At 43.0% G+C, this 21452-nt stretch overlaps 1 protein-coding gene across 2 annotated transcripts in view; it reads left to right on the forward strand.

Moving 5' to 3' along the window:
* The first annotated feature begins 5348 nt into the window (after positions 1–5348).
* The window catches only part of akap1b (A kinase (PRKA) anchor protein 1b), a 37483-nt gene continuing 21379 nt past the window's right edge, over positions 5349–21452 (forward strand). Inside the window, exons 1-4 of one of the 2 annotated variants that reach the window (XM_061280155.1) lie at positions 5349–5521; positions 9986–10064; positions 13648–15206; positions 17309–17433. In XM_061280155.1, the coding sequence (XP_061136139.1) occupies positions 13673–15206; positions 17309–17433 (1659 nt within the window). In that variant the 5' untranslated portion in view covers positions 5349–5521; positions 9986–10064; positions 13648–13672. The remainder of the gene's footprint in view (positions 5522–9985; positions 10065–13647; positions 15207–17308; positions 17434–21452) is intronic. The other variant, XM_061280154.1, reaches the window with a different exon arrangement.

Raw genomic sequence — 21452 nt, forward strand, 5'->3', positions numbered from 1 at the left:
TGGCGTGGGAACGCCTTGGGATCCCCTGGGATGAGCTGGATGAAGTGGCTGGGGAGAGGGAAGTCTGGGATTCCCTCCTGAAGCTGCTGCCCCCGCGACCGGACCCCAGATAAGCGGAAGAAGATGGATGGATTAATACTAGATATGGGAAGACCAGAGAGTACCGTATTTTGCGCCCTATTAGGCGCACCGGGTTATAAGGCGCACCTTCAATGAACGGCCCATTTTAAAACTTTGTCCATATATAAGGCGCACCGGACTATAAGGCGCATAAAATAGAAGCTATACCGCAACAAACTGAGGTTGACTAGGGTTGCGGTATGCACCCACTAGCCAATAACCAACGAGCCCTCTGTAAACAATCGCGTTTCTCAAACGATCTCCTATAAAATGATTGGAACTGACTAAAGTTCAATCTAACGCATTGGTACTACTTACCTATGTTTCCCTTCCATATCGATCCGTAGATTTACTCGAAACATTAACAGAGCAGCCTATTTTGACATGAAATAGCCTCGCGCGTATAGCAGCTATCGTTATAGCATTAGCCATCCGCAAAAACCCATGAGCCTCAGCTCGCAATCTCCCATGAACCTCAGCAAAGTGTAAACAATCGCGTTTCTCAAACGATCTCCTATAAAATGATCGGAACTGACTAAAGTTCGATGTAACGCATTGGTACTACTTACCTATGTTTCCCTTCCATATCGATCCGTAGATTTACTCGAAACATTAACAGAGCTGCCTATTTTGACATGAAATAGCTTGCTGCGTATAGCAGCTATCGTTATAGCATTAGCCATCCGCAAAATCCCATGAGCCTCAGCTCGCAATCTCCCATGAGCCTCAGCAAAGTGTAAACAATCGCGTTTCTCAAACGATCTCCTATAAAATGATCGGAACTGACTAAAGTTCGATCTAACGCATTGGTACTACTTACCTATGTTTCCCTTCCATATCGATCCGTAGATTTACTCGAAACATTAACGGAGCAGCCTATTTTGAAATGAAATAGCCTCGCGGGTACAACAGCTATTCGGTGACGCCCCCTGACTACGTACAGTTACCGTAATGTTAGGAAGCGATGCGACCTTGTAATTTACTAGTCGTACTAAAACGTACTAAAAGAAATTGGCAGAGCGCTGTGTACAACCAGTATGGATCAACAAATTCATCAATTGATCCATATCCATATCCAGATCCTTTTCAAGATGGCGGCGCGTGCATACGCAGCGACCTCTCTCTGTCCCGCCCAAACGGTGTTTTGTCCGTCTAATGAGTGTTTGTCCGGCAGTTTTTTTTGTTCGTCTCGTCGTACTGAGTCGTGCTACAAGTACGGCAGGCAGGTTCTGCTTGACATCGGCCAAAGCGAGTTTTGTCGAGTTCTGGACTTTGATGCGGGAACATCAAAGGAGCTCGGACTGCTACGTCCTGAAGCGTCGCCGGGCTCGTCTGCTATTCCTCCCCCGGTTGGGAAGCGTCGAAAGCGGTGTGCGAGGAGGCTGAAGAGGGGCAAACGCGGGGGCGTCCGGGCCAGGCTGGCGGCCAACCCTGCTCGCCCGGCCGTGCCTTCCATTCTTCTGGCGAATGTTCGATCGCTGGACAACAAAATGGATTACATTCGCTTGCTGCGATCTACAAACCGGACAGTGCGGAACTGCTGTGTGCTCGTGTTCACTGAGACTTGGTTGACTGTCAACATTCCGGACTCTGCCGTACATCTGGAGCGGCTAGCGTGCTATCGAGCGGACCGGGCCATTGTACAAGGGGGGAAATCTCGTGGAGGTGGAATATGCGTCTACATCCGTGACGAATGGTGCCGGGACTCTGTAGTGGTATGCAAGCATTGCTCGCCACTGGCGGAGTTCGTGATCATTAAGTGCCGTCCTTTTTACCTGCCAAGGGAATTTACCGCGATTTTGCTAGTCGCGGTTTACATCCCGCCTTCCAACATCGAAGGCGACAGGATCGCGGCTCTTAGTGAACTGTACCAGGCTGTCAGTGAACAAGAGACAGCGCACCCTGACGGTTTCACCATCTTCGCTGGGGATTTTAATCATGCTAACCTGAAGTCTGTTTTTCCGAGGCTTCACCAGCATGTTAATTTTCCTACGCGTGGCGACAGCTTCCTGGAACGGGTCTACTCTTCGCATAAAGGAGCTTTCAAAGCCGCCCCCCTCCCCCATCTTGGACTTTCTGACCATATCACTGTTATGCTTTTGCCCGCATACAGACAAATGGTGAGAGCGTCCAGGCCGGTTCGCAAGCAAGTTCGGGTGTGGCCTGAGGGTGCCTCTGATGCACTGCGTGACTGCTTTGGCTCTACTGACTGGGACATGTTTAGGAGGGCTGCCACATGCGACGATCGGACAGACATTGAGGAGTACACTGACTCTGTTTCCTCCTACATCAGGAAGTGCATTGATGATGTGACTCTCTCAAAATCCATCGTCACTCGGGCTAACCGGAAGCCATGGCTGACGGGGGCTGTCTTCAGGCTGCTGAGGGCCAGGGACAAAGCCTTTAGAGCAGGGGATGAGGCTGGCTTGAGGACTGCGCGGGCCGACCTGTCCCGGGGCATCAAAGAAGCAAAGAGGGCGTTCTCGTGCAAAATTACCGCCCACTTCAGGGACAGCAGGGACGCATGAAGCCTTTGGCAGGGCATTCAGCCCATCACGGATTACAAGCCCGCGCCGCAGAGCTGTGAAGGTGACGTCCGTCTGCTCAATGACCTCAACCGCTTCTTTCCTCGCTTCGACGCTCAGAACAGCACTTGCCCGCTGAAGGCCACTCCCCCTTCACACGAGCTGCCCCTGTGCCTCTCCGCCGACAGCGTGAGGAGGGCGCTTGCCGCTATCAACATCCGTAAGGCGGCGGGCCCTGACAACATCCCCGGTCGGGCGCTGAAGGACTGCGCTGGTGAGCTGACGGATGTCTTTAACACTTCCCTGCAGCAGGCCATCGTCCCGTCGTGTTTCAAGGCTGCCACCATCGTACCTGTGCCGAAGAAACCCGCTCCGTCCTGCTTCAATGACTACCGCCCCGTGGCACTTACGCCCATCATTATGAAGTGCTTTGAGCGGCTTGTCATGGAGCACATCCGACCCGTCCTCCCCCCCCACCATTGACCCCTTCCAATTTGCGTACCGAGCCAAACGGTCTTCTGAGGATGCCATCTGCTCTGCCCTCCACTCGGCCCTCACCCATCTGGAGAGAAGGGACTCGTATGTGAGATTGCTGTTTGTGGACTTCAGTTCTGCCTTCAACACCATTGTGCCACAACGCCTCATCAGCAAACTTGACGCGCTGGGCCTCAGTACCTACCTCTGCAACTGGCTACTGGACTTCCTCTGTCAGAGGCCACAGGTGGTACGTGTTGGCGACAAAATCTCCGCCAGCATCACGCTGAGCACGGGGGCCCCCCAAGGCTGCGTGCTCAGTCCGCTGCTCTTCACCCTCCTGACGCATGACTGCACTGCAACCTACAGCGACAACCGTATAGTGAAGTTTGCTGACGACACGACTCTGGTGGGTCTCATCACCAAGGGAGACGAGATTCAATACAGGCTGGAGGTTGACCTTCTGACCACGTGGTGCAGGGACAACAACCTCCTGCTGAACGTCGACAAGACCAAGGAGATTGTTGTGGACTTCCGGAAGGGTCACACCCAACACCTGCCGCTGACCATCGACGGTGCTGTGGTGGAGAGAGTGAGCAGCGCCAAGTTCCTGGGGGTGCACATCAGTGAGGATCTATCCTGGTCCACCAACACCGCAGCACTGGCAAAGAAAGCCCAGCGCCGCCTGTACTTCCTGCGGAAACTCAGGCGAGCGAGCGCTCCTCCGGCCGTCATGACTGCATTTTACCGCGGCACCATTGAGAGCGTCCTCTCCAGCTGTATTGCTGTTTGGGGTGGCGGCTGCACTGACTACAACTTGAAGGCCCTGCAGCGCATAGTGAACACGGCTGGTAAGATTGCTGGTTCTTCGCTCCCCTCCTTGAAGGACATTTACACCTCCCATCTCACCCGCAAGGCGACCACGATTGTGAGTGATGTGAGTCACCCCGCTCACTCTTTGTTCGAGCTTCTGCCCTCTGGGAAGAGGTACAGAAGCCTGCGCTCCTGCACCACCAGACTCTCAAACAGCTTCATACTCCAGGCTGTTAGGATCCTGAACTCGCTCCCCCGTTCTGCGTAGCGTCCTGTACTTTTACTGTCTGTACTGTCTGTATGCACACTGGCTCTTATTTGTTGTGTTATCTGTTTATTTATTATTTATTATTACTCTTATTTTTTATTGTTTGTGCCTTTTTGTTTATGATGTTTTTTACTTTTGCGCTATGCTTGCTGGCTCCATTTTGCTCCTCTTATTTATTGTGTTATCTGTTTATTCATTATTTTTTCATCACTCTTACTATTGATTGTTTGACTTTTTGCCTTCTTGTTTTTATATTGTGTCGCGTACATGTATGTCTTTCGTGTTATGTGTCTCGTCACCGTGGGATAGAGTAAACGTAATTTCGGTCTCTTTGTGTGTTGTGACATGTGGAGAGATTGACAATAAAGCTGACTTTGACTTTGATATAAGGCGCACCGGACTATAAGGCGCACTGTCGACTTTTGATAAAAATGTAGGTTTTTAGGTGCGCCTTATAGGGCGGAAAATACGGTAATACATTGAAATAATGAAGGCGTGACATAATAAATGCATGTACTAGCATTCTTGCGTTACTCAAAGAAAGACTTAAATGGATACTGTGAAGGTGAAAATAATGCAATTCTCGTAAAAATAATGCAATTCTAGTAATATTCTTGATGAGAGATGGAAAAAAGAGAGTTGAGTCAAATGTACAAAGTTTTTCACTAACTCACTTTGACTATTTATTAGCAATCTATTATTATCAATTCATCAAGACTCAGAGTGGTCTCCTTGAACAAATGCCGATGACAAGCAGGGCAATTACCAACACCTAATGGTTTTATCGGGGGTTACGAAGTCAGAAATCTGAAAGACATCGATTGTTTAATTACAACTTAGACGCACCTTTATATTACAGCAATTGCACATATTTGTTATTTGTTCATACAGATAAAAGAAAATACAATGATGTGGCGAGCAGGATTTGGCCCCCAGGCAACCCGTTTGATATCCATGTTGAAGATTTTATTTCTGTCTCGATGTAAACGACGCAACAAATTTCTAAAATCTATACAGCTTATCAAAATGTTTTCATTTCTCAATAAAACAAATTGTCCGGTATTGTTAAGTGCAAGAGTCTGTTGTATGGCGCAACCTCAGTTCGCCGTGCAGTTCAGTTACCACGAGACTACAACGCACGTACCACCAACTATCATCGCGAGATTTGAGCAGCTGTTTGGTGTACTTTTTTTCTTTTAAGCCTGATACTACTCTGCCAACACGTGGGGGAGAGATTGACTTTGTACCTGGACACTTTTTCAAAATCGACGTTTACACTGCGTTGTTCTCATCGTGGCGACATCAAGGGCCTTAAAATACTGTAAGTGAAACCTTCAACTCGCATTCATTTGTGCTACCAAGCATGTTAAAGTTAACTGCAGGTTCACTCCGCGTGGCTGGGTCAGATCTACTGACTGCGATGCAACGTAGGAACAGCCTTCGTGTTGCTGTCATGCATTTTTTTATTTCTTTATAAGCCATTGCCGTTATTCTGTCCGTGTCATTGAGCAACGAACATCATCTTCCAACCTTTCTTACTTGCGTAGACAAGTTACCAAATGGCCCCCTTGTTATTTATATAACTTGGCAAAATCATCCCTCTTTGGTGTTAATTCACGTAATAATAACTGGAGCCAATGTCCAGAGTAGTGGCAATGTGCCATACATTGCTACAGCACTTTGCAAACTGGTTTCATTTTCGGCAGGCCGGTTAGCAAGCTAACGTTAAGGTCTTTGGCCCGTTCGGTGGAACACTGGCTGAAATTACCTCAAATATACATTGGTCAGCATTTTACTGCATTTTATATTGATGGAATTTTGTTAATAAATGACTAAAAATAGGCGAGGACGACACAAAACAGTTCTTAGACACAAGAGATCTTTCTTCGGACGTAGCCCATGGTCAGAGTCGTTGGGCCAAAAAGAAACCATTTTGGTAGTTTGACTTGCTGGACTGACATTGACCACCGTTCCGTTAATTCTACTTCATTGATTTGAATTTTCAAAACTGATTGTTCGTAAACGTAATGTGTGTCAAACACTGCGGCCTCCAAACGAGCTATGCTTTATTCCCAACAGTTCGGTTAGCATTAGATCGCAGCTATCAACGTCAGATTTATCTAAAACACCGGTCAACGCAGAGTAAAATAATTTACTGATTTGTACGTAACTTCGCATTCTAAAAACCTAACACAATATGCGAAAATTGTGAACATTACGCATTCACAGAGTATTTTGATATTGCATAATGGTGGTCTTAATTTCTGTCGTTTCCTTGGTATTAGTAGTATAATGTTTTAGTCTGCATTGTTGTGTGGCAATGTTTCAAGTGTTGACATGTCAGAAGGCTGTCAAGCTTCAATCAGTAGGAGAAATGGTTGGACGCTTAAGTTACGGTATGCCCTTTGTAGTATCTGTTCAAGGGGAAAGACGTCCGAGTTGTTTCCGTTTCACGCTTGTGGTCGTCAATGCTAACTAGTCGACAACCGTTTTAACTACTCGTTAAAAGCACTTAAACAAATGTGATGAAACAAAGCGGTGAGGAACCAAACGGTACTGTCTTTAATAAAATTTGTCACTGGTTTTGCATAGAAAATAAACGTTGTTAGCTACACTGACGTTAGAGGTTGGCGTGACTTTAGTATGCTAAGCAGTGAGCACCAACAGTGTAATTGTAGTAGCACATGGGATACGTTCGAGTTGGCATTTCTCCTTATTTTGAATGTTCAGTTAGCTTTTAGTGCTACATGTTTTACTAACAAGATATAATTTAGAATTTCGCCTGCAAAGAAAATCATGATCCTTGCTAAAATCTGTACCAAAATCTCAAATTGGAATGTTTGATGAATAATAACTTCGAGATATTGCAAATATTTTTTGTTACCCATTTTTTACAGCAATTTGAACAGTAATCGAACAAACAGTTTTTATTTCAAAACTAGTCATCCATCAATTTGCTGAGTATAGGCAATAATATGATAAGACAGTTATACATTAATTTGGTGTCGCCGTCACAATGCTCTTAAGATGAACGCCATAACTATAAAATGGCCCGTGATAAAAACGAGTTTGACACCCCTGATTTAATATTACCAAATAAGCCAAATTAATTGGTAACTAAACAGTGATAGAGTTTTAGCTTTTTTAATACTCTTGAACAGAAATACAATTGTATAGATCATTAAAATAATTGATTCTGAAAAAGAGTTTGACAATGACAGCCCTACACAAGTTCCCATATGGTCACTCTTGACCTGCAAAGTTGATTTTTCAAGAAACGTGCGATTAACAGCAATTTGATATTGAAAGGACAATTGTTTGACGCTTACAGCATCCAGCCAACTTTACATTAGGTAGTGTGGGCCACAATTCCCAAGTCGCATTTTAGATAGATAGATAGATAGATAGATAGATAGATAGATAGATAGATAGATAGATAGATAGATAGATAGATAGATAGATAGATAGATAGATAGATAGATAGATAGATACTTTATTGATCCCAGGGGGGGAATTCAGTTTGCCAGCAGCATGCATAAAGCAGAGTGGGTTTATAAAAGACATACAGTGGTACCTCTACTTACGAAGTTAATTGGTTCCGCGATCGGGTTTGTAAATAAACGTTTGTAAATATTAACATTTTCTATAGGAATCAATGTATTAAAAGCAAATAATGCATGCCAGACTATCCCAAAAGTCACACTTTTTGCCCTGTTGCTCTGTGTAAAACACAGAAAACCAAAACAACAGTTTTATTTTTGCTTTTTAAACATAACAAAAAATAAATGTCGCTTTATTTTTGACCTCTTAACTTTGCTTGGGGGGACTCTTTTAATTTTCTACACTTGCTAAAAATACCGAGAAGTCATACAAAAAGTCAGACTAATAAATTATTGTTTGCTTCCACGTACTACTCCTTGCAATGTGCTCGCTTACTTACTTGTTACTTTTTGGTGCAATCATTTCCAACTGTGTGAGTGTTCAATGAACGCACCTCGCGCACAACACGAGTGAGAACTTGAAAAAAGAAAAGTAACCTAGCTTCTAAAAATGGAAATTGACAAACAAAGGTGTTTTTATTGAAAACAAGCTGGTACTGTCTATCACAGGGGTGGGCAAACCTTTTGACTTGCGGGCCGAACTGGGTTCTAAATTTGGACCGGAGGGCCGAGCCAGGAGCAGATGGATGTAGTGTTTGTGTGAAGTAATATAAACGACCTGTAAAGGTCATTGCATAAAAGGTTTTGGCCTTTAGTAGGTAGTAAAGCATGGATATTCAAAAAAAGTTTATTAACAGCATTAAAAAATGCTGGCTTTTTTGCTAGTGCATCATAGTCTGGAGTACAATTTGTTGTGGCAATTCTTAGGAGAGATCCGAGGTGTTGGTCAATTTACCTAAATCTGTAACGGGTTGATGTTGATGCTCATGTAGCTGAACGTCGCGTACGTCGAGCCAAATTGGCCACTCTTTTTTTAAACACTCGGCACTGTGTCCACCTTGCTTTTCCTTGGGCGACTCATTTTAATGGAAGGATTCCAGGGGAAGGTTTGTGGGTGGCTTTAGCGCAAAACTGCATCTGAAAGCTCAGCGCGCGAATTACAAGAATGCTGTCGTCACAGCCCACGCTCGAAATTCGGGACTGATACAAATAGCGGGCGAGTGTGCCATGTCCGTACTACTGAGTATGTACACGCACTTGGGAGTGTGCACCGAGCTTTCTGACACGGCTTCCGGTAGTAAATGCGCAGGCGAGCGGTTCCCCATCTACTGGGGCAACGCAGTCATTGCAGGCAAAATGACCCAAAAAATGTTTAATACAATTTATTCAAGGTTGGCGGGCCGGATTAAACGGGCCGGATGTGGCCCGCGGGCCGTAGTTTGCCCATACCTGGTCTATCACATGGCAACGGCTTCTGCCTTTCACTCAATGCGTGCATGCTCCTGCAGCAGAGGGTATCAATTTTCACAGAAATGGCAGAACAAAGAAGACAAGGCTCGGGGTGGAGTGGGATGACTGGGGTGTTGGTTCGGAAGTCGAAAATTGGTTCGTAAGTCGATGCAAAAACATTGCGAGGCTCCAGTTCGTAACACAAAAACACAGGCGTTCGTAAATGTACTGCACTTGTCATTTTGTGGACGATGGGATGCTCTGCTGGATACAAATGTATGAAGAACTGGACCTTTGTTTAAGTCAACGTTACCCACCATTTATCGACCCAAGGTACATATTTTAAATTGGAAAAATTCTTATGTCATACGATTTAGCAACAACATTTTTATTCAAAACAATGTTAAGTACAGTGCATGATGGAGCACTGGTTAGCACGTCTGCATCGCAGTTCAGGGGTTGCAGGTTTGATTCTGGCTCCAGCCATCCCTGTGGAGTTTGCATGTTCTCCCTTTGGCTGCGTGGGTTTTCTCCGGGTAACCTCACATACCAAAAATATGCATGGTCGGCCAATTGAGCTCTATTTACTATTTATTATTTACTTTCTGTACAAACCTCATTCATGTTAATACATGTTAAGATTTTTTTAACCTTCATTCTTAGACTAATGTAAATAAGATCTTTCACTTTTATTCTCAGACTTAGTTTTATACTTTTTAAAATTTTGTATGTTTGCAATAGGAAGGGAGCAGCTATCTGAATTTCTTTGTACAACTAAGTTGTAAAATGACAAAGGGCATTCTATTCTATTGTATTCACTCCAAATTGCCCATAAGTGTTGAGTGCGTGTGGATGGTTGTTTGTCTCTTTGTATCCTGCGATTGGCTGGTGACCAGTTCAGGGTGTCCCACGCCTACTGCCTGATGACAGCTGGGATAGCCTCCAACACGCCGGCGACCCCCATGCGGACAAGCAGTATGGAAAATTACATTTTTAGTAAAATATTATACAAAAAGTGGATGTACTGGTTAAAAAATAAAAAATTGACTTTTTTCTCCTTAAGGTGGTTGAAATTAGACAATATTTTTCTCAAATTAATTGACATTGGATAATTTGATGGCAGGCTCTGTACCGTTCCATTGTGGTGAAGAGGGAGCTGAGCCAAAAGGCAAAGCTCTCGATTGACCGGTCGATCCATGCTCCTGCCCTCACCTATGGTCATGACCTATGGGTCGTGACCAAAAGAAAAATATCCCGAAATGAGTTTCCTCCGCTCGGTGTCTGGGCTCTCCTATGGCGATAGTTTGAGAAGCTCGGTCATCCGTGAGGGACTGCTGCTCCTCCATGTTGAGAGAAGCCAGATGAGGTGGCTCAGGCATCTCATTAGGATGCGTCCTGGTCGCCTCCCTGGTGTTCCGGGCATGTCCCAACAGCGGGAAACCCAGAGGACGACCCAGAACACGCTGGAGAGATTGTCTCTCAGCTGACCTGGGAATCCCTTGGGGTTCCCTGGGATGAGTTGGACGAAGTGCCTGGGAAGAGGAAAGTCTGGGCGTCCCTCTTAAAGCTGCTGCCTCCGCGACACAACCTCGGAAAATCGGTAGAAGATGGATGGATGGTGTCCAGTAGCTGCTGAAAAGAGTTTTTGTCATCCGCTGTCACTTGTCACTTTCTGTTGTCTCTGTTTCAACTGTCCCATCAACATTATCAGGCCTGACCACAACCTCAATACCTCCTTGAATCTACAAACCGGATTCGGTTGAACTTGGGAAATTGTGTAAAATGTAAATAAAAACAAAATACAATGATTTGAAAATCCTTCTCAACCCATATTCAGTTGAATGCACTACAAAGACAACCTATTTAATGTTCAAACTGATAAACATAATTGTTTTTTGCCAAATAATAATTATCGTAATTTTAGGACTATAAATTGCGGGTTTTTTTCATAGTTTAGGTGGGGGGGCGATTTATATGGAGTGACTTATGTAAAAAAGTGAAACCGCGATGTAGCAAGGGATTACTGTAATTTGCATTTCAAGTGACGTCAGCAGCGCAATGCGGCGTGGCGCGGCGGTTGTTTACATAGAGGACAAAGATTGATCATGGGATGACGAAGGACCCCACGTACTACCGGCATCATTAGCGGCTTTGTTTCTAAGTGACACGGCGGACGAAGAGTTTGAAGGATTTAAGGATTTGGAGTGACACAGACTATTATGGCTTTTACGCACGCCCGGTCCTATTTTATGGAGCTCAATTTCACCTCCGTGGATGGAAGTCCGGGGCCGGTGCTCGGCCGGGTGGCTGTCCGGCGACGGTGGATGGGGCTCGGTCATGGCTTTTACGAACGCCCGGTCCTATTCTCTGGAGCTCTTTTCCACTTCCGTGGCTGGAAGTCCACGCCGCCACACGCCTGGAAGTTTGTTTTGTTAAATAAAGAGCCGTTTACCAAACGTACGTCTTTCCTTGAACTTTGTTAACGCTACAATATAGTTATATAGTAGATCTGTGGAATAACGACGAGGCTGACGTCAGGGCGCACGCGCGGCGTTGTTTACAAAAGACATGGGAATTTGATCGATGGATTTAATGCTTTAAGAGTGCACAGATGGTTTGATAATACTATTGCTTATATAATAGTTATTTGATATCTAATTTATATATCGTTATATGGGCCTGTGGAATATTTTGAAGTGCGAGTGCCGTCAGCGGCGCACACGCATTGTTGACAAAGGACGATCGAGGGATTTAATGAATTGGAGTGTTATTTATGTAAAAGTTTTTTTTAATAACTCTGAATTTTACGTCAGGGCCGTTCTCAGCTCTTAGTTTTGTGTTTATGTCATGTTAGCATATCTATGGTTTAGCCTGTTGTTGCTCGTTCATGACTGTTCTTGGTGTTGGGTTTTGTCGAATAAATTGCCCCCCAAAATGCGACTTATACTCCGGAGCGACTTGTATGTTTTTTTTTCCTCTTTTTTGGGCATGTTATGGCTGATGCGACTTGTACTCCGGAGTGACTTATAGTCCGAAAATTACGGTAATTTAGAATTTCATGGCTGCAACACGTCCAATAGAAGTTGGGAAAGGTGGCAAAAAATACTGAGAAAGCTGAGAAAAGCTCATCAAACACCTATTTGGAACATCCTACATGTGATCAGGCTAATTGGGAACAGGTGGGTACCATGATTGTGTATAAAAGGAGCCTCCCCAAACATGCTCATGTAAAATGGACTGATGCACAATGGAAAAGTGTTTTGTGGTCTGATGATTCCACTTTCCAAATTGTTTTTGGAAACACTGGACGCCGTGTCCTCCGGACCAAAGAGGAAACGGACCATCTGGTCTGTTATCAACGCAAGCCAGCATCTGTGATGGTATGGGGGTGCATTAGTTCCCATGGCATGGGTGACTTACATTTCTGTGAAGGCAACATAAACGCTGAAAAGTACATACAGATTTTGAAGCAACATATGCTGCCATCCAAGCGACGTCTTTTTCATGGACGCCGCTGCTTATTTCAGCAAGATAATGCCAAGCCACATTCTGCATGTGTTACAACAGCGTGGCTTCTAAGTAAGAGTCCAGGTTCTCCCCTGACCTGCTTGCAGTCCAGACCTGTCTCCCATTGACAATGTGTAGCGCATTATGAAGCGTAAAATACGACAGGGAAGACCCCAGACTGTTGAACAACTGAAGCAGTTCATCAAGCAAGAATGGGAAAGAATTTCACATGAGAAGCTGAGAATTAGTCTCCTCTCTTCCAAAACGTTTGAGTGTTATTAAAAGGAAAGGTGATGTAACGAAGTGGTAAACAGGCCCTTTCCCAACTTCTGCACGTGTTGCAGCCATGGAATTCCAAGTTCATTATTATTTGAAAAATAAAGTTTGAGTTTGAGCATTAAATATGTTGTCTTGTAGTATATTCAATTGGATATAGGTTGAAAAGGATTTTCAAATCACTATTTTGTTTTTAAATACATTTTACACAATTTCCCAACTTTAACCGAATCCGGTTTGTAGTAAATGGTAACTGGACTGTGACAGGATAGTCACACTCGCTCTTAACCTTTTATTAAATCATTTAACTGGCCATGAAAATGATCATCATTATTTAGAGTTCTAATGTTAAGTGTTTATGCTTAGAATATTCCTTTCTGACGAAGCAAATCGTACAATTTTGAATTCATAATAAAATAAAAACTAAAGTTCTTATGTCAGTTTTATTTGTGCAACTTTTTGTTGATCTTTAGATTTTTGTCGTACTGTTTTGGTACTGGTATCAAGGTACTTAATGCATTTTTTCCAATCAATGTTAGAATTTTGGTATTCTGTCATCACTACTTTAAACCCTTGTTGTTGTGCAAAATGAAAGTTGGCGCCTCGTAGGAAGCTCATCTTGCATGCCTGCTTCTTCTGTGAGGATGAGTTAGGCTTTTGTTTAAAATGTCTAATTTAAAATTACAACTCACATCGCAAATGAGATAAATCTTTGAATTGTCTGAACAAAAGATTACAATGGCTGAGATACATCTTTCCTTTTCCCTCTGTTCAGGTGTAGCTGCTAGTGTCCTGAGGAGATGCCTCTAAGGTTTCGCTCGATTGTGCCCTACACACTACCAGGAGTCCTTGCACTGATCGGCTGGTGGTGGTACACCTCGCGTAAAAAAGAGCGCCTCATCAGCCATGACGCCCCAGATAACGGTCCAACTAATGCATCCCTGAGATTGTGTCTAACAACGGGAACGGGGCCCAATGGTGTGGTCGAGAAAGACACTGTATCTACTACACACAACACAAAACATCACTTGACCTGCAGAGATCTAAAAGCCAGTATAAACGATGAGGAGCAAGAAAATATGTTCCAAAATCATGTTGATGATACAGACACAGCATCCAATATGGGGCAGACTCTTAAGGAGACAGCTGTTGAAACATGTGGAATACAAGTGGAAGTTCAGAAACCCACAGTTTCAACTCTGCTGCCCTATGAACAGGACGAGAGTTTCAATGTATCAGTAAAAGATCATGGAGACCTGAAAAAAAGCCCAGTACCCTCCTGTGGTTCAGAGGCAAATCTGGATCTAAAGAGAAAGTCAACGTCTGCTTCAGAAATCACAATCAAAGACATGGTCTTGTCCTGCCAAGCCACCAATATTACCCCCTCAACCACTACGACGTCAGGGTGCCTTGCTGATGCAGAGCGGCCTGAGCCAGAGGGTGAAGTTGCTCAGAGCCACACCACTATGACAGCACAGGATGATGGTTGTGCGATCATACTCATTGAAGCGCAGAGAGTGCTCTCATCACAATTCGAGTCTCGAGACAAACACATTTCACAGCAAGATTTAAATAAACACATTCTAACCAGCACACCCAACTTTCTGGTCCTGACTCCCAAAGCCCAAACTACATCATTGACATCACAGGAAATCCAGGTTCCCAGCCATCATGGTGAGGAGCAAGATCTAGAAGTTCTGGCAGCTGGACTCATAACGGAGGTCATCTCAGCAGCCACCCAGCAGATATTTGGTGGCATCAACTGCCAGGTTTCTGACTCAAGCCAGCAGTGTCACCATCCTCGATTGTCAACCCACCATCAAACAGGCTGTGAGGAAACCCAAAACAAAGAGCAAGTGATGCCCAATGGGTCTTTTACTGACTCATGGGAGTCTTTAGAGGTTAATGAATTAGTTCAGACAAACTATACACAAAAAGAACCTATGCCAAAACTGTCTCACCAAATAGCAGACAGTATACCTCTACTGAACAACGTTGTGAAAGGCAATGAATCAGCTACACAGACTGAGGACTCTGCTTGCAGCACCTGTCACTCAGAGGACGGCACCAGCAATGAGAATCACCAACATAGTCTCATGGACAGCAAAATGGATGTCTTCCAGATTACAGACTTGTCAGAAAAAGAAGTAACAGACTTGTCAGAAAAAGAAGTAACACAAACCCAATCACTTATTGAGACACCCGCAGATGAAATTATTTTTCCTTTGGCTGAAGAAAATTCAGTGGATGCTGTGTGTGGTGTTAAGATGCTTGATGGAATAGACGTAAGGAATGGAACGCAGGGATGCGAAGTGGAAACAGACCAGTCTGGAGGTGAGTTAGACATCACTTTTGATCAAAGTGAAATATGCGGTGGAACCTCAAAGATAAAGCATGGCGATATGGCCTAAAATTAATATCATTGTATCAATTGCACCCCTTCACAGAAATTGTTTCATGATGTAATATAAAAAATATTTCTAATAATTAATTCACCAAATGAATTATTTCTGAACAGAACCTAAATGAATGAAATAACGATAAAACATAGGAGTTATGAAAACTTTTATTGTGCTAATCGCAAGTCAGAATGAAATGTTAGCACTCCCTAGTAGTACAAAATAATGCAAACAAAAATAAGATTGCTGATATTTTGAATGAAAACAGTATACCGTTTTTTTCCATGTATAATGCGCCTCCATGTATAATACGCACCCTAAAAATGGCATGTCGATGCTGGAAAAAAGCCTGTACCCGTGTATAGTACGCACCCAAATTTTGACTCCTACTTAAGTCCGTAAATGTAAAATTATTTCAGAAAAAAGACCATCTTTGGGAACAACCGGTTGTTATTCTGCCGGTCAGTATCACTGCGCATGCGCTAGCAAACTCGATAGCGATGAAATGTTTCGGATTTGTGTAGGGTACATTGTGACAGCAAACGAGCAGGTGATTGTGTTCGTATGGAGCGTGTTTGAAGTGAACAGCAGAGAAGAAAGGAACAAGGCAAAGTGTTGTGAAATAAAATATTACCTGTAATACGCATTTAGGTAGAGAACTGAACTCTCGCTCTTTATATCGCTGACGTGTCAAAAAAAATAAAATAAAATTGTGCCCATGTATATATAATGCGCACCCCAGATTTTAGGACAATAAATTAGTTAAGTTTTGCGCATTATACATGGAAAAAACGGTAATTGGCTTTTGGTTTCATATCGTATAATCCCTTCTATTCACTGTGCCAGTAATTAACCAGTAATATTTTCAAATGTAGTTGGAAGAAAGCAAGTCTATTCAACTCGATGGATCAGATCTCAAATGTCAAAATCAAAAATCAGCATTCAAAATAAATAACATTGTCAATAGATTGGATTGACAGCTATAATAGTTACTACCTTAGATATTTTGTTAATACACAGATATTTCAGGACAATATAGGCTACTTGTACAAATGTCTTTTTTTCTCTCTCTGCATATTTTCCCCGCCAGCTACAGTGTACACAACTGGACTATGGTGTAAACTATAATGTCACTAATTTTAGACTTTTTTTGTAGCTTTTGATGACCACTGCAAGAAGTATGGTTAGAACCGTGTTATGGCCACGAGCCAGAGACTATGGACATACATAATCGTAACTTCTGTAACAATAACCGTAATTTCTGGACTATAAACTGCACCTGATTATAAACCACACTAGCTAAAATTAGGGGAAAATCTGGTTTTGCTCATAATTAAACCGCACCAGACCAAAAATTGCAGGTGTTTTATACACAGAGGATTGTCAGGAAAGAGATTATTAACATAACGTTTATTGACAGAAATGAAGGAGCTCTGCAATCATACAAACATGCAAAAATGTCAGCGACAACTGGAGCTGGATATCATGGCCAATTTCCTAAATTGATTCGATTTAGATTTTGAAGGTACTAAATCGATTAAATTCGATTCTGGTTGAATCGATTCAACCTGCTCTAAAATAATGAAAATAGCTCACCTCTGTTGAAAAATACACATAACTTTAATTGCTTTTCGTCAAGTTTCATCTGCAAAATTGAATTAAATTGCTCAAAGGCATTGTTTCAGTGCAAAATATGATCAACAAAACTATAAGTTTAATTAACCTCAAGGCATTCACACTTTGACTGTAAACAAAACTGTCTTATCTCAGTAGTGCAATTGAAAATATATTGCAAAAAGCAGCAAATTGCATTGTTGAAGTGAAAAACAATAACACAAAATTAAAAGTGTGGCTTATAGTTAGGTGCGGTTTATAGTCCAGAAATTACGGTATTTTATGTTAAAGGGGCGTGCAAACAGAGCTGATCATTACAACTGGCAAATTATGTCTAGATTCTTAGTGTCGTGTTAACTTTGATTCGGATTCATCGTTTGTTTATGCTTCTGAAAATTGATGACTCTACCTGCCTCTGTCTAGGCTCTGATGTGAACAGTATGGACTCTGTGGATAGTGGCTGTACTATGGGCGCTAGAGAAAGTTATAGTACCCATGCTTCCTCTTCAAGTTCTGAGCTAGTCATCTGGGAGATTGAAGTGCCAAAGGTGAGGCATTACAAGTCTAGCTTCTCATAGGCTACCTTGTCATAAATATTCTTTTAGTTTAAGGCCTGATACCAACACGCTTGGAGAGGTGTGCCAATGGCTGGCATGATTGTTCATGAACATTTTAATGAAACGGAGACATACTGTATTTTTCGGACTAAAAGTCGCTCCGGAGTACAAGTCGCATCACCCATAAAATGCACAATAAAGAGGAAAAAAAAACATACAAGTCGCACTGGAGTTTAAGTCGCATTTTGGGGGAAATTTATTTGACAAAATCCAACACCAAGAACCGACATGAACCAGCAACAACAGGCTAAACCAGTGGTCTCCAACATTTATTTGCGCCACGGACTAGTTACGTGTCAGAAATATTTTCGCGGACCGGCCTTTATATAAATAAATACATTTATATAAAGTTAAAGTCCCAATGATCGTCACGCACACACATCTGGGTCTGGTGAAATTTGTCCTCTGCATTTAACCCATCCCCGTGTGATTTTGATCCATCCTCTGGGGGAGAGGGGAGCAATGAGCAGCAGCGGTGCCGCGCTCGGGAATCAATTGGTGATCTAACCCCACAATTCCAAACCTTAATGCTGAGTGCCAAGCAGGGAGGCAATGGGTCCCATTTTTATAGTCTTTGGTATGACCCGGCCGGGGTTTGAACCCACAACCTTCCAGTCTCAGGGTGGACACTCAACCACTAGGCCACTGAGCTGGTTATAAATAAATAATACATTTATAATAAATATATAAATACGATGAAATAAAATGATACGACTGGCATAAAAACAAGTATAAACAACATAAAATAAAACTCACCATTACGTTGAATTAGTGGGAGCACTGAGCTTGTTTCTCAGAAAGGAGCTGGTCCCATGTAGGCGTAATCGGAGACAATGACACCTGAAGTGGTTAAGGTTTGTCTTTTAATGCAGGATGCTTGGTCTCCATGTGCCGAAGCAGTTTTGAAGGCTTCATTGCATCGTTAGCGAGCCTGTCGCCACATATTATGCAGAAATGTTCTTTTAAATGCAGGTTTCCTTTTCTTAGAAGTTGTAGCCTCTTCTTCTTACGTCTCCTCATTGTTTTTTCCCCCCTTTCCGAAGAAGCTGTCCAAACATCTCTGTTTCTTGCTCATTTTTGCTTGCTTCGCGGTCTCGACTGAGGTGTGACATGTCACGTGACCGAGACGAGCGTCTTGACCTGAACCAACTGATGTAATTGGGAGAGAATTGCCAATTTGTTTATATTTTTCAAAATAAATTCTTACTTATTTTTGCTAGCTTTGCGGGCTCGACTGGGGAAACATGTCACGTGACCGGGACTATCTGACCTGAATTAATTGATCGTAGATAAAAAAAAAAAATTTTTTTTTTCTGTGCGGCTTGGCGGCCCGGTACCAAGTGACCCATGGACCGGTCCGCGGACCGAGGGGTTGGGGACCCCTGGGCTAAACAATACGGTATGCTAACGTGACATAAACACTAGGGGTGTAAATCGCGGGTTTTGTCACGATACAATATCATATCAATACAAAGAACTACGATACGATATTTGCCGATATCTTAAAGCCTGCTGCGATTCATTCACGATATATTGCGATATAGTGCTCTACGATCGATTTTTTTTTTTTCTTTTTTTAATAAACAAATATAGAACAATATCCTGATTTATAACAATTCATACGCAAAATCAACAAGGTACTGCAAACTCTTTATTTAGGAAATTACAAGAGTATTGTAGTATACAAAGTGCTTATTTCAACACTGAACTTTGATGTCGTGTTTTTTCTTTATATGTGCGGAGAGATTTGTGCTCCCTGAATATTTGATCACCGCATGGCAGGATTTACAAACTGCACGTGTTTTGTCCGTTGAGCCATCTTTTCTTTGGAATCCAAAGTGCTTCCAAACGAATGACTTGAAGCCTAAAGGGGAGCAAATTTCCTCGTCTTTTTGGACACTAGCCATAGCACCAGCCCAGGAGCCGCGTACTAGTTGTCGACTCCCCTTTCACGTGCCTGCTCTGCTCTGTTCACAACACCACGCCGCGCACTGCTCCCTGCTCCCGGAAAGAGGAAGCAAGCAACAATGAACTGGATTTCAAAATAAAGTCGCATCTAATATCCGAGGTCAAACACGGCGATATAAATCGACGTTTACGTTTAGCATCGATGCCAATAAATCGTAGAGCATTATATCGATGTATCGATGAATCGTTACACCCCTAATAAACACAAACAAGGAGCTGAGAACGGGCCTGATGTAACGCTAACAGTTGTTCAAATAACTATCGTAATTTTCGGACTATAAGTCGCGGGTTTTTCCATAGTTTGGGTGGGGGGGCGACTTATACTCAGGAAAGACTTGTATACGTATGTTTTTTTTCACAAATTCCGGTACCGGTCCGCGGACCAGTGGTTGGGGACCACTGGTTTAGCCTGTTGTTGCTCGTTCATGTCCGTTCTTGGTGTTGGATTTTGTCGAATAAATTGCCCCCCAAAATGCGACTTATTTTTTTCCACTTTTCTGGGCATTTTATGGCTGGTGCGACTTATACTCCGGTGCGACTTATAGTCCGAAAATTACGGTATAACATAAATAACACGTTTATCAAACTATCTGTGTCACTCCAAATCATTAAATCCATTGAGCAAATTAATCGTCCTTTCTGTAAACAACGCTGACATCGGACACGTCGTCAGTTGCAGTTCAAATTATTCCACAAGCCCATACAACACTATATAAACTATTTTAATAGTTTAACTATATATCAAATAACAATAATATAACCAACAATTTGATTGAACCATCCGTGTCACTCCAAATCATTATATCCATCGGAATCTTTGTCTCGTGTCACTTAAAAAAAAAAAAAAAAAAAAAAAAAAAAAAAAAAACCACAGCTTTGACTCCGGAACTATGTGCACCGCTGCCATCAGACTAGATATATCAAATAAATGTAATATAAACAATTTTAACGACCCGTCCGTGTCACTCCAAATGATTAAATCCACCGGCTTTTTATTTCACAAAACAAGAGCTCAATATATGAGCAAACACACAGTGCCATAGCAAGCGCCCTGGATCGCTCCCCCCCCACCCCCGCCTCACGGCCTTGCTAGACAATCGGAAACTACTGAAGTCTAACAAGACACATGTCAAATAATTACCGTTTTTTTCCGTGTATAATGCGCCCCCATGTATAATACGCACCCTAAAAATGGCATGTTGATGCTGGAAAAAAGCCTGTACCCATGTATAATACGCACCCAATTTCTTTTCATTTTTTTAAACTTTTTTTTTTGAATTTTTTTGAAATTTTTTTTTTAAGTCCCAATGATCGTCACACACGCAGGGAGGCAATGGGTCCCATTTTTATAGTCTTTGGTATGGTCTTAACTAGGCTGGATGTAATTTTTTTTGTTGGCGTTGATTTCTCCGACTGCCCGTAAAGGCACCACCGCGCTCAGTGCGCACATTTGAAAAAGGCGTGCGGACGTGAAAAAGGCGGCTCTGTCTGGGAGAGACGTTGAAGAGGAATAGAAACACCCTTGGAAACCAAAACTTGCCCCTCGTCGTGACTCGGAGCCGCAACAAATGTTTCGGATTTGTGTAGGGTACATTGTGACAGCAAACGAGCAGGTGATCGAGCAAGCGTCTGATACGAGAGCATTGCGGTCGTATGGAGCGTGTTTGAAGTGAACAGCAGAGACGAAAGGAACAAGGCAAAGTGTTGTGAAATAAAATATTACCTATAATACGCATTTTGTTACTTGCTGATTGAAACTGCTAATTAAACTGTGAATTAAAACTAATAGGAAGAAAACAACTCTCGCTCTTTATATAGCTGACGTGTCTTGCGCATCCGTTCTGCGCATCGGATCCATAGTGCTTATGCGCAGTCATACTGCCTCCGTATGACGTCTGGTCCGCGATGGAGATAAAAAAAAACAACAATATTTGACAATAACACACTATCAAGGATTGCACCATCGCATCAAACGATGTGTC

The sequence above is a fragment of the Syngnathus typhle genome, linkage group LG6 (assembly GCF_033458585.1).
Source record: "Syngnathus typhle isolate RoL2023-S1 ecotype Sweden linkage group LG6, RoL_Styp_1.0, whole genome shotgun sequence".
Lineage (NCBI taxonomy): Eukaryota > Metazoa > Chordata > Actinopteri > Syngnathiformes > Syngnathidae > Syngnathus > Syngnathus typhle.